The sequence below is a fragment of the Bombus pascuorum genome, chromosome 3 (genome assembly GCF_905332965.1).
Source record: "Bombus pascuorum chromosome 3, iyBomPasc1.1, whole genome shotgun sequence".
In the NCBI taxonomy this organism is placed as follows: domain Eukaryota; kingdom Metazoa; phylum Arthropoda; class Insecta; order Hymenoptera; family Apidae; genus Bombus; species Bombus pascuorum.
Genome location: NC_083490.1, coordinates 13,954,216 through 13,965,905, shown reverse-complemented (window position 1 = coordinate 13,965,905; position 11,690 = coordinate 13,954,216). Strand labels below are relative to the sequence as shown.

General features: G+C 25.6%; 3 protein-coding genes across 3 annotated transcripts; 2 read left to right on the top strand and 1 right to left on the bottom strand.

The window, feature by feature from the left end:
- The first annotated feature begins 85 nt into the window (after window positions 1-85).
- LOC132904919 (bystin) lies at window positions 86-1,827 on the top strand. The gene is made up of 3 exons (XM_060955760.1): window positions 86-283; window positions 539-1,470; window positions 1,538-1,827. Exons 1-3 carry the CDS (start codon window positions 152-154, stop codon window positions 1,764-1,766), a joined length of 1,293 nt encoding a protein of 430 aa, XP_060811743.1. The 5' UTR covers window positions 86-151; the 3' UTR covers window positions 1,767-1,827.
- Window positions 1,828-2,627: 800 nt separating this feature from the next.
- LOC132904926 (ribonuclease H2 subunit B) lies at window positions 2,628-5,983 on the bottom strand. The gene is made up of 5 exons (XM_060955771.1): window positions 5,502-5,983; window positions 5,059-5,297; window positions 4,645-4,930; window positions 4,280-4,500; window positions 2,628-4,202 (listed from the first exon to the last, which is right to left on the bottom strand). The coding sequence occupies exons 1-5, from the start codon at window positions 5,587-5,589 to the stop codon at window positions 4,110-4,112; spliced, it is 927 nt and encodes a 308-aa protein (XP_060811754.1). The 5' UTR covers window positions 5,590-5,983; the 3' UTR covers window positions 2,628-4,109.
- A 1,014-nt stretch (window positions 5,984-6,997) lies between these two features.
- Window positions 6,998-10,713, top strand: LOC132904925 (annexin B9-like). Its single transcript, XM_060955769.1, has 7 exons — window positions 6,998-7,145; window positions 7,310-7,361; window positions 8,052-8,433; window positions 8,575-8,727; window positions 8,894-9,067; window positions 9,596-9,777; window positions 10,257-10,713. The coding sequence occupies exons 2-7, from the start codon at window positions 7,332-7,334 to the stop codon at window positions 10,308-10,310; spliced, it is 975 nt and encodes a 324-aa protein (XP_060811752.1). The 5' UTR covers window positions 6,998-7,145; window positions 7,310-7,331; the 3' UTR covers window positions 10,311-10,713.
- Window positions 10,714-11,690: the final 977 nt, after the last annotated feature.

Genomic DNA, 11,690 nt, shown 5'->3' with positions numbered 1-11,690 from the left:
TAAACAATCACCGATGTGGCTCCAAAATATCACATTTCCCGCTCCTCGGAAATGACTTCAGTTATTGCTTAGTTCCTATTCTTTATATTTCTATGTTCTTGATTGTGTTGCATGTGTTTTTTGATTGCGTGAAATATTGTAAAATAATAAGATGGGCAAAGCAAAAAAGATAAAGGTTTCTAAACAACCTAAAACAGCTTTAGGTGATCAAATAGAAGAAGAAAAAGCTGTAAAATCGAATAACAGGCGAAAGGTCAGAATTCGCCATGAAGATGATGATAAGGTTAGATTTATATATCTTCATTTTTTTAATACAAAAATGATTTTGATTAATATTTTATTATTGAATGTGTTATTCTTAAAATATAGTAGCAATTCTGATTGATAAATTTTAGTCTTTTAGTATATTTTGTCATGGAATAAAATATAATATTTTTATAAATTAATTTACATTTACATCACTTATACTATAATAAATCATTCTAGATATTTAGTATAAATTAATTTTTAATATATAACTTTGATTGCAACTGTATAGTTTGTGGACCCTGTTCTTACAAAACGAATCCTATCTCAAGCCAGACGACAACAAATGGAAATTGAAGAAGAAAGTGAAATTGGACAAAGTACAAGATCTATAAAGAAACCATTAATAAAACTTGACACTAATGCTGAATCTAGTGATACAGAGGAAGAATCAATTGAAGATGAACTAGATACTGCACAATATTATGAAAATATTGAAATAAATGAAGAAGATGAAAGAGCTATACAAATGTTCATGTCTAAGGATCCTACCCCTATGAAGACATTAGCTGATATAATATTAGAAAAGTTAACAGAAAAGAAAACAGAAATTGAAACTCAATTTTCAGATGCAGGCTCAATTCAAATGCAAGAATTAGATCCAAGAGTGAAAGCAATGTATGAAGGTGTTAGAGATGTATTAGCAAAATATCGCAGTGGAAAATTACCTAAAGCATTCAAAATTGTTCCTAATTTGAGAAATTGGGAACAAATATTATATATTACTGATCCAACAAAATGGTCAGCTGCAGCAATGTATCAAGCTACTCGAATATTTGCCTCTAATCTTAAAGAAAAAATGGCACAAAGATTTTATAATTTAATATTATTACCACGAATTAGAGATGACTTAGCAGAATATAAAAGATTAAATTTTCATTTATATGAAGCATTACGGAAAGCACTGTATAAACCTGCTGGTTTCATGAAAGGAATTTTACTTCCACTTTTAGAATCTGGAACCTGTACATTAAGAGAGGCTGTTATTATTGGATCTGTGGTTGCTAAAAATTCAATACCAATTTTACATTCTTCAGCAGCAATATTAAAAATTGCAGAAATGGATTACACTGGAGCTAATAGCATTTTTCTTAGAATATTTTTAGATAAAAAATATGCTCTTCCATATAGAGTTGTTGATGCTGTGGTATTTCATTTTCTTAGGTAAAAATTTAAAATTAAGATATAATTTTAGTGATGTTCCAATTTCAGTAATAACATTTATTTTTAGATTCGAAAGAGATCCTAGAAATCTTCCAGTTTTATGGCACCAGGCATTACTAACTTTTGTACAACGTTATAAGGGTGATATTAGTTCTGAACAAAAAGAAGCTTTATTAGGATTATTAAGGAAAAAATTTCATCATACAATTACAGCTGAAATAAGAAGAGAATTGCAATATGCTAAATGCAGAGACATAGAAATCACAGAACCTAAATTAGAACCTATGGTTTGCTAGATATTTGTACTTTATTAATTTTGTAAATTAAAACATTAATAGTTATAAAATGAAATTCATCTTTCTATCATATCTTTCAACCTAACTTCTAACTACTGTTACTATACTTGACACTTGATACATGAATCTGTACTTTGCTGAAAACAGAGTGCAATAACATGTAAATTATTAATCCTTTTTAAGTTACTTCAAGCAATAAATAAATCAATTTTAGTGCAATCAAATTTTAAGAATCAGAAAAATTTCTAGACAATATATGGTATGTTGCAAATTTAATGACGATAATGGAATTGTTGTATATTAAAACAATTGAACATAACAATTATATACATATAATAAAAATGTCAGCTAGCTTGGTATATTATGCTATATTAAGCTATGTTCGACTAGAATTACAGAAATACAAAATTTTAGCAACTAATCATGATTACTTTTGTTAAACATAGAGTACTCAATAATTATATTGAGTTGGGTAATTATAACCATTTTTGATAACAAAAAGTTTAGATAACTCATAATATTCCTTGTAAATAAATGTTACATACATAGATATATAAATTCAAACATTTGTAAATAATTTAAAAAAATAAATAATTTTTCTTACAGATGAATATTTATAATAAGTTATTGAAGATTTTGATATAAATGAAATGTTCCATCATTTTACTAAATTTTGTATAAAGATGTTCTATAAGTATAAAAACAGCTACTAAAAAGTTGTAAGAAAAATATAAGATATAAAAGGAATGGTAATGGACTTGCAATTAGTACAAAATAAGAAGAGTTTCATAGTTAATGTGATTTATAAAGTGTTAATACCTGATATCAAAACGTTCATCACCGCTATTAATAAAGAACTAATAATGATTAAAATATGTATTTATTATCTCACAAAGTTTATTTTAATGTGGCTTCACTTTAATGAATCAATCTAAGTATTTTCAATCTCCTAATTTAAGTACTAAGTATCAGTTCATTATGCATGTTCATATGTGATTTATCTTTTTTCCAAAATACTTAAAAACTCATGTACGTGAAATCGAATAATACTAACTTCCTAAATATTGTTCACTCCATATTCTTTCTATTTTGACTCTTCAAGATTACTTTAAATATCACCTTAACAAAGTTTAGTTTGAGACAAGTTAATATATTAACAAATTAAATTATATCACTTTGTATTAACATAAAGCTTCTAAATACTATTGCTCAAATTAGTATTTATTATTGAATTTATTGAAATGTTTCTTTTCTTAAAATTTTATATACGTTTTTAGTAACTACGAAATACATGTTAAAATTTTTATTCATTTTTTTATGATGGAACTTGAAATATCTACATTAATATTAGGCTTTTAATAGAAACAAAAATTTATAACTACATCACATTAACAATATTTTAAATACATATACGATACATTTAATTTTTTAATATTTTACCTTTTTATTAAAAATGACTGATTGATTACAATTATTTTGAGCAGTAAAAATATGCCAAACAAATACAAACGCTTTCAAATATTGACATATTTGACTGTATATGGATATACAAAATATATACAAAAATATTGAACTTTGAGATGTTAAAATCAGATGTTATTTTTGTGCTTGTACTATTAGATTAGTTTTCGAAATTACATGTAGAAACATTCAATAATACAAATTGATGAATGTTGAACAATATTGTACAATTAGATTTTTCAATTATACACAATCTTAAATACGGATTTAAAAATTTAAATAAAAGTTCTGATATTTTGTTATCAATAATGGTAATTAGTACATTTGCTGTAATAACTAATAGATTTTGTTATATTTAAGGCCACTTTCGTGATCCTTGGTAATTGATTCTTCCAAATTGTTTAAGATATTTTACAATGAATTTTTTTCCAATGTGTTATGAGTTATACATCATATAAGTTTAATATTAAATTATCTATTTAAAAATAATCAATTTTAAATTACTTTTTAATATATTTTTTAATTTAAAAATAATGTTTTGTGAACACGACCAATACTTTTACATGTTCAAACTTGCTGTTTTCAAAATTTTTATGTTTTTTACAATATATTTTACGTATATCCAAAATTATAATAAGTACTTAAATACTTTATTCCTCAGTGTAGAGAGATTGCAACATATATATTGAAAAATATTTAAGAAATTGCTTATTGATTAGAGTTGTCTATTGGTTAAACAACTATTTAAAATATCTCAAGATATTTTTACAATGTTGTGAACCTGGTTCTGAATAACAGTGCTACAACTTGAATGTATACATATTGCAATATTTGAGATTTCAAAAATTTTTATATATTTAGATTTCTCAAATTACCTAAAATTTATTTTTTCTTAAAGAAGCTAGTAATGCTCTTGGATCCAGCTGCTGCTTTTTGTCTAGCTAATTCTTTCTTACCAATTGTAGCTTTTTGAGGCTATATAAAAAGATATATCATGAAAACCTATGTTATAAAAATGCATTAAAAGACACAAGTACCTTTTTTTAAATTACCTTTTCTAATTTAGTTGACTCAGGTGTTTTTGGTTTTAATACTGATTCATTTTCAGTTGTATCTTTCTTAGATTTCTTTTCTTCAACAGTATCTTTAGGACTATTTAATTTCCGTTTCTTATTTTCTGATTCATCTGCTAAATTTAAATGTTGTGCTAATTTTTTTGATAAATCTTCTTGAAGATACTCTGATACAATGCCATGTGCATATTTTAAATATTCTAAACAAAAAATGAGTATATTAATACTTTTTCTTAATCTTAACATAAATAGATATTGTTTTATCTCTGAATGTTTATTGAAACAATACTTGAATTTGCTATTTACTAAAATTTTTCATTCATGAAATTTATTTCATATCTTACCCACTTCTGAAGCAGTTTCCAGTTTAGTACTTTTAACATAAGTAGCACTAATAGCACCCTGTGATACATGAATGCCCTTCTGTTTTAATACTTCAATTACTCTTTCCACTTTCTTATGCAACCAGATTAACGCTTTTTCTTCATTAAATTTATAAGCTTGTAAAGATTCATCTCCCTTGCGGTCAGCGACTAGAGTCAGTTTTAAATTCTGACATTGAGTAAGACGAGTTGTTTCTATAAAGTCTTCATCCCAAAGACATTGTTCTAACGGTTGTGCTTGTTGTGACTACAAGTGTAATATTTTTACTACTACTTAGAATATTAAACTCATAACAGAGTCAATTAAATCCCTATATTGTGTCATAATAGATTAACATATGTAATAATAAGTAAAATATAATAATGCAGATTTACCTTTCTTAAATAAGGTAATATTAAAAATATTGGATCAATAGGAGTAGATAAATGTAACTTTCCATCAGATTTTACATTATCATCTATAAACCATGACCTTTTATTTTCATCAAATGTCAGAACTTCTTGTACTGTTACATTGCCTGGACTAAATACAAACATTGCAGGTTGATTTGTAGCTGGATGTCTTAATTTAATAACATCAGGTACACCACCATCTGTATTATTTAAACTATCACCTGGAAGGCATAGAGATTATGTTGATCTATTTTATGAATATATTATTAAGAAATATATTATAACTAATGAAACAGTAAGAAATAGGAAAATATTTAGAATTATTAATAAGTTTAATCATCTTGGGTAATACTGATATATGTCTAACGGTTATAAACAATATATAATAGAGAAATTTAAATGCGAAATAATTTTTATTTATGCACCTTTCATTAGGAAAACCCATGTATTTGTGCCTGGATGTGAATTTGTTGTTTTAACACATTTTTTTGGTGATGCTTTGGTACGCGGCATATTTACGCGCGTTTTACACAAATCGATATTACGTTAGGTTATTTATTCCTTTCACAGAATTTTCCCCTTGTATTAATGCACATACACACAACAAATTTAGCGATCAGCCATTTTTCGTAGAACCCTCAAATTGTAACGTCTTATTACTAGATAATTGAAATATATTATATTGTGTATCTCTTTTAATAAATAAACAGGTTAAACGCGACATGCCGCCAATGTTGTAGGAAACAACATTTGAAATCTCGATACGTAGTCGAACATCAGTGAATGGTCGATGATCGGAGTATTAGCAGAAAAGAGGCGTTACCGCGCTAATGAGCCATCTTTTAAAAAAGAAAGATACATGAAAATCGTACTCTAGTGTGAAAGATTTAAACTACACATATGTCATTTTTACTGATATGATATATGTATATTTAATTCCCATGTAATTTTGTATAAAACACATTTTAATGTTTACATACATAAAAAAATATTGATAGTTTGAAAATATAATTTCAATTTATTTTAATCCAATAGCATAATTAACACTATATATTTTATTACCCTTATTATTCTTTCGTATTTGTATGCCTGTATGTATATGTATATTAAATTTTATGTATATAGGAATATAACAATTATAAATATCCTCTATTCTATTACGTATATTTCTTTCACAATAGTCATACCAGGTAAATATATCTGTATAAAAACATATCCAGACTTAACTAACATAATTTTAATAAATTTAACATTATATAAAAATAATTAAATCAGCGGTTTTCATTATATTTTATATTGATGATCCGACTAAATTTTTAAATCTTATGTAATACATCAATATTATATCATATAAATACCAAGAAAATAGTTTAATTATTTGGATGTATAAAATTTAAATTTTTGCAATAAGTAAACTATAAAAAATGTAAATTTGAATATTTTACACTTATAACTTGATACTGGAAATCCTTCTTTGTTGATATTCTCTTATACAGGCAAAACAATATTTAACTGCAAATAAAAATAAAGAAATTTATTAAAATAAATTACATTGCATTCTTTTTTTTGTAAGAGTTGCTAATACAGAATGTACTAAACAAAAAAGTTATGAAAAGCGAATAACCTTCTAAAAATTATCGAAAGAAGTTGTTATAAAATTTCCAATTGAACTACAGTTATTCTATTATTATATGAGTATAAAGAAAATACAACAATATAATTTCAAACATAAAAATCCACATATGGTGTAACACAAATTTAGTAAACATAAGAGGACATACAAAATGCATTAACTGATGATATTTCCGAATATTGATTTCATAATGATTAAGTAAATATGTAAGTATAAGTATATACGTTTATACATATAGAATTCGTTATGATGTCATTGGAAGCATTGTGGCCTTTTTTCTCTTACTCATTACTCACTCTCTAGTTAGTAAGCACCTTGAAAGAACTATGTACGTATGTACATGACGTGATGCGAAAGTGGGTGTGCCCATCATTGGTTAGCCGGCTATCAAACGTAAAGCTTCTCTCCGTTTTTATTTTTCGGAAAAAGTTTATTGGTAAATTTTTAAAAGTATTTTTATTATAAATACATTTTCATACATATAAGCATAAATTACCATAAAAAATAATATTATAGACTATATTGCAATGTACAATAAGACATTTATACTATTCTTTGGTATTGATCAATTTAACTAACAATTATCTTTATTTATTCTAGGCAGTTTCCTGCGTAGTCAAAAATGTCACAACAACAGTATTATCCGTTTAAAGTAAGTATCTCTTAATTATTTATTAGAAGCTTAAAAACATTCTTTAAGTGACTGCTTTTAAGATTAGTCTATTTTTGGTATGAGCATTGATCGACCGTATTTTTATCGCTGCTTCGCTTGAGCTAATCAATCAGCGTTCAACTTCTCTTCGTATTATGAATATATATTTATAAAACAGTTTATGCTTTATTAGAAATTTAACATTATTAGTATTATAAATTCTTTATATCATAATAATTTGCAATAAAGTACTTATGTCCTTAGCACGAATTATTAGAATATAGAAAATTAATTTAAATGGAAAAAAGTTTACTTCAAAAAAGATTTACACACACACTTTAGATATAAGTTCCATATTATGTTAATATAAAAAAGCTTTTTAATTTTAAGTATACATTTAAAAAATATAGGTTTTTTGTTTTAACTCACTAAATATCGCTTTACTAAAATATATATATTAGAAAAAAATTTGCATATTACTTAATGATAACAAACATTTTTCTTAATATTAATAAATCATATTTTTTTAAATTTCCTACATATCATAGTACCAATTTCTTGATAGCTTATAGTAATGATTTAAATAAAAAGATAATTATTATTCACATATGAATTGTATTATATAAAGACATATAAATATATAAATATTTTAATTTGATTAAAATGACATAAAAAAATAATCCTCTATAGTGTACTCCGACGGTATATCCTGCGGAACCATTTGATGCAAATACAGATGCTACAATGTTGCGTAAAGCAATGAAAGGTTTTGGTACTGATGAAAAAACTATTATTGATGTACTTACAAGGAGAGGAATTGTTCAAAGATTAGAAATTGCTGAAGCATATAAAACTTTATATGGAAAAGATCTGATTAGTGATTTGAAAAGTGAATTAACAGGGAAATTGGAAGATGTTATAATTGCTCTTATGACACCGTTACCTCATTATTATGCTAAAGAACTACATGATGCAGTTAGTGGATTAGGAACTGATGAAGAAGCAATTGTAGAAATTTTATGTACATTGAGTAATTACGGTATACGTACTATTGCAGTATTTTATGAGAACTGTAAGTCTAGCAATTATTTATTTTAATTAAATTTTAGAAAAGTAAGTTTATAAGTTGATATAGGTTTATATCTAAGTTTATATAGGACTAATATATAAAACATCTATATTTCTTAATTTAAAAATATTTTGTTCTTAACAGTATATGGAAAATCTCTTGAAAGTGAATTAAAGGGGGATACTTCAGGACATTTCAAAAGATTATTAGTTTCTCTTGTTCAAGCAAACAGGGATGAAAATCAAGGAATAGATCAAGCACAAGCTATAGCAGATGCTCAAGCACTTTATGAAGCTGGTATTTATAATAATACAAACCATTTTTAATAGGAGTATATCATTATTTTCAATAATTATTAATAAAATAAAAGAAATCTGTGTTTTGTTGTGATATAAGAATTATTAAAGACCTTTTAAGTAATATAATATATTTACTTGAAACATAATTATTTATTTTGGTATAGGTGAGAAACAATGGGGCACAGATGAATCACAGTTTAATGCTATTTTAGTAACACGTAGCTATCAGCAATTAAGACAGACTTTTATTGAATATGAAAAAATATCTGGTCATGACATTGAAGTTGCTATTAAGAAAGAATTTTCTGGAAGCCTTGAGAAGGGTCTCCTTGGAATAGGTCAGTATTTTGTTTATAGAAATGTCTAATACAGTGTTCCCTGGATCATTGTAACAATCATATTCTCAATACACCCTCAATATATTTTGCTAGATCAGGTCCTCAGATTCGTGTGACTGATTATTAAAAAGAACAGAGCAAAAAGTGCATAACAGAAATAAAAATTTCTATCTCTCTCTTATGAGAATATTATCAATAGATGGATGAAGTCTTCCTAATTAAAATGAGTACAAGTATGATCTTATTTAGACTCACTTTCATTGGGAAAATCTTATCTGTACGTTTATAATATGTTCGTTAATGCCTAATAAACACTTGAAAATTTATTTTTGCTGTAGGAAATCTGAACAACGCTCTATCTATTTGTAACTTCTTGATTTTGAACATATTTACAATAATGAGTGGGAAACACTGTACAATGAAATTGTAGTATTGACATTATTGAACTGTATACTATATATTTATGTTTTAATTTAAGAACTGTATTTTATATAATTTAATATAAATACTATGATTTTTATACAACAGTAAAATGTGTAAAATCAAAAGTTGGTTTCTTTGCTGAACGATTGTATGCCAGTATGCATGGTATTGGTACAAAAGATCGAACATTGATCCGTATCATTGTTTCTCGAAGTGAAATTGATTTGGGTGATATTAAAAAAGCTTTTGAAGAACGTTATGGAAAATCATTGGAAAGCTGGATTGCGGTATGTATTCATATTATTCTTTCTTCAATATTTTATGATATATTACTAGTTAGTAAAGTATTGTAGTATGTTATTAAAATATATCTCTAGCAGTACATTGTATATATAATTCTATAATAAAATTATTTTTAAAAAAACATGGAATAGAAGTAAAGCTTGATTTTAACTATTAAGTAATGCGATGCTCAGATAACACTCATACTCATGAGATATGTATTACATTATTGGTCAACCAATTAGTTCAGTATGTTAGGATTTATATCTAATTCATTAAGGAAAATAATCTTATAGATGTATAATGGGCTATTCGTGTATCTAAAGAATTAAAGATAACTATATATAATTTCAAAAATTTTGCTCATAGTACTAAAATTATAAAGTAGTAAAAATTTCATTCTCATAAAAATTTCTAACTGCAGATTATATCACATACAATTGAATATTAATGTTGAAATTAATACTTAAATTTTCTGTTCTAGGGTGATACATCTGGAGATTACAAAAAGGCTTTACTCTCACTTGTTTCTACTTAATTAAGAGAAAATATTTCATGATAAATTCCAAAGCTTTAATAATATTTATGGCCCAAATAAATGATGAGTGTCTTGCACACTTTTGCTTATACTTTTGCTTTACATCAATCTATTAATTAAATATATGGGTATAAAGGATTGTGCATTTTACTATACTTTTTACACAATTTTGGAATCTCTGAAGAATCTTTACGGTGCTATACTGTGCTTTTTATGATATACTAAAATTTATTTTTTATGAAGTATACTAGTTTACTAAATTGCATGGTTATATACCATTTTTTATTAAAAATGTTTATATATATATATATGTATATTTGATGATGAAAACCTACTATTTGTACAAATTGTTATAAAAAAAAATCTTTATGAATATAAATATATTAAAATGTTAAACATTGTATATTTAGTACGTTATATATTTAATGGCTAGCCGTGTTTTGCAGATATATAAGTCTTAAAATATGTGTAAGTTATATCAGAGAGGAAATTTCCTCTCTGGTCTTATATATTTATCAAACATACTTTTATATAACATTTAATTTCAATATTTATAAATTCCACACATAACATTATTATAACATAATTTACTATTTAATAGTGTTTATTTTATACGTTTACAAATTTATTTTATATTTATTTAAAAAAAGACAATACTTTTATTTTTATATACACGTAAAAGATACGATAAATATTTATTTTTTTATATACACCTAACTGGTTAAATATACAAACTTTACAGCATCTAACACAACGCAAATACTCAAATAAAAACCAATAATAAAAAACGTACAGAGAACATAGTAAGAGGAGGTAGCATAAGTCCAATTCTCTTTTCACTATCCTATCTTACCTTAAGAAACCTTAGAAAATATATACGACTGGTAATTAAGATACTAGAACTGAAATCAAATCTGAAATATACTATACTACAGTTTTATCTCGAAATAAGTTTTGCCTATAATAACTGGTTTCTGACTCAAAATAAGCAACTCGCTATCCCCTCTTCTTCATTTGAATTCACCGACAGAGTGAGAGATTCGAAACGAGTAAGAAGTCTGTGAAAGCAAGAAGGCATACATTTTTGTGATCGAATGAATAGTGACATCATTTAATAGAAAACGAATAGAATATATATAATGCTTTCTCATTCTAATATTAGCGATCCTGACGTATTATATACTGCTCGGCTGATCACTTTATGAAATTGTCGTTATCTCAAGCCTCTCATTCCTTCTCTGTGTTTTTTTTTGTCTCATTTGAGAATAAAACTAAGCCAAATAGTACCGGTATAGTCTCGAACGTATTGCTTATTTCAATCCGAAATTGTATATTACGATATATTTGTCATTCCAGAATATATGATAGATCGTGTTATAT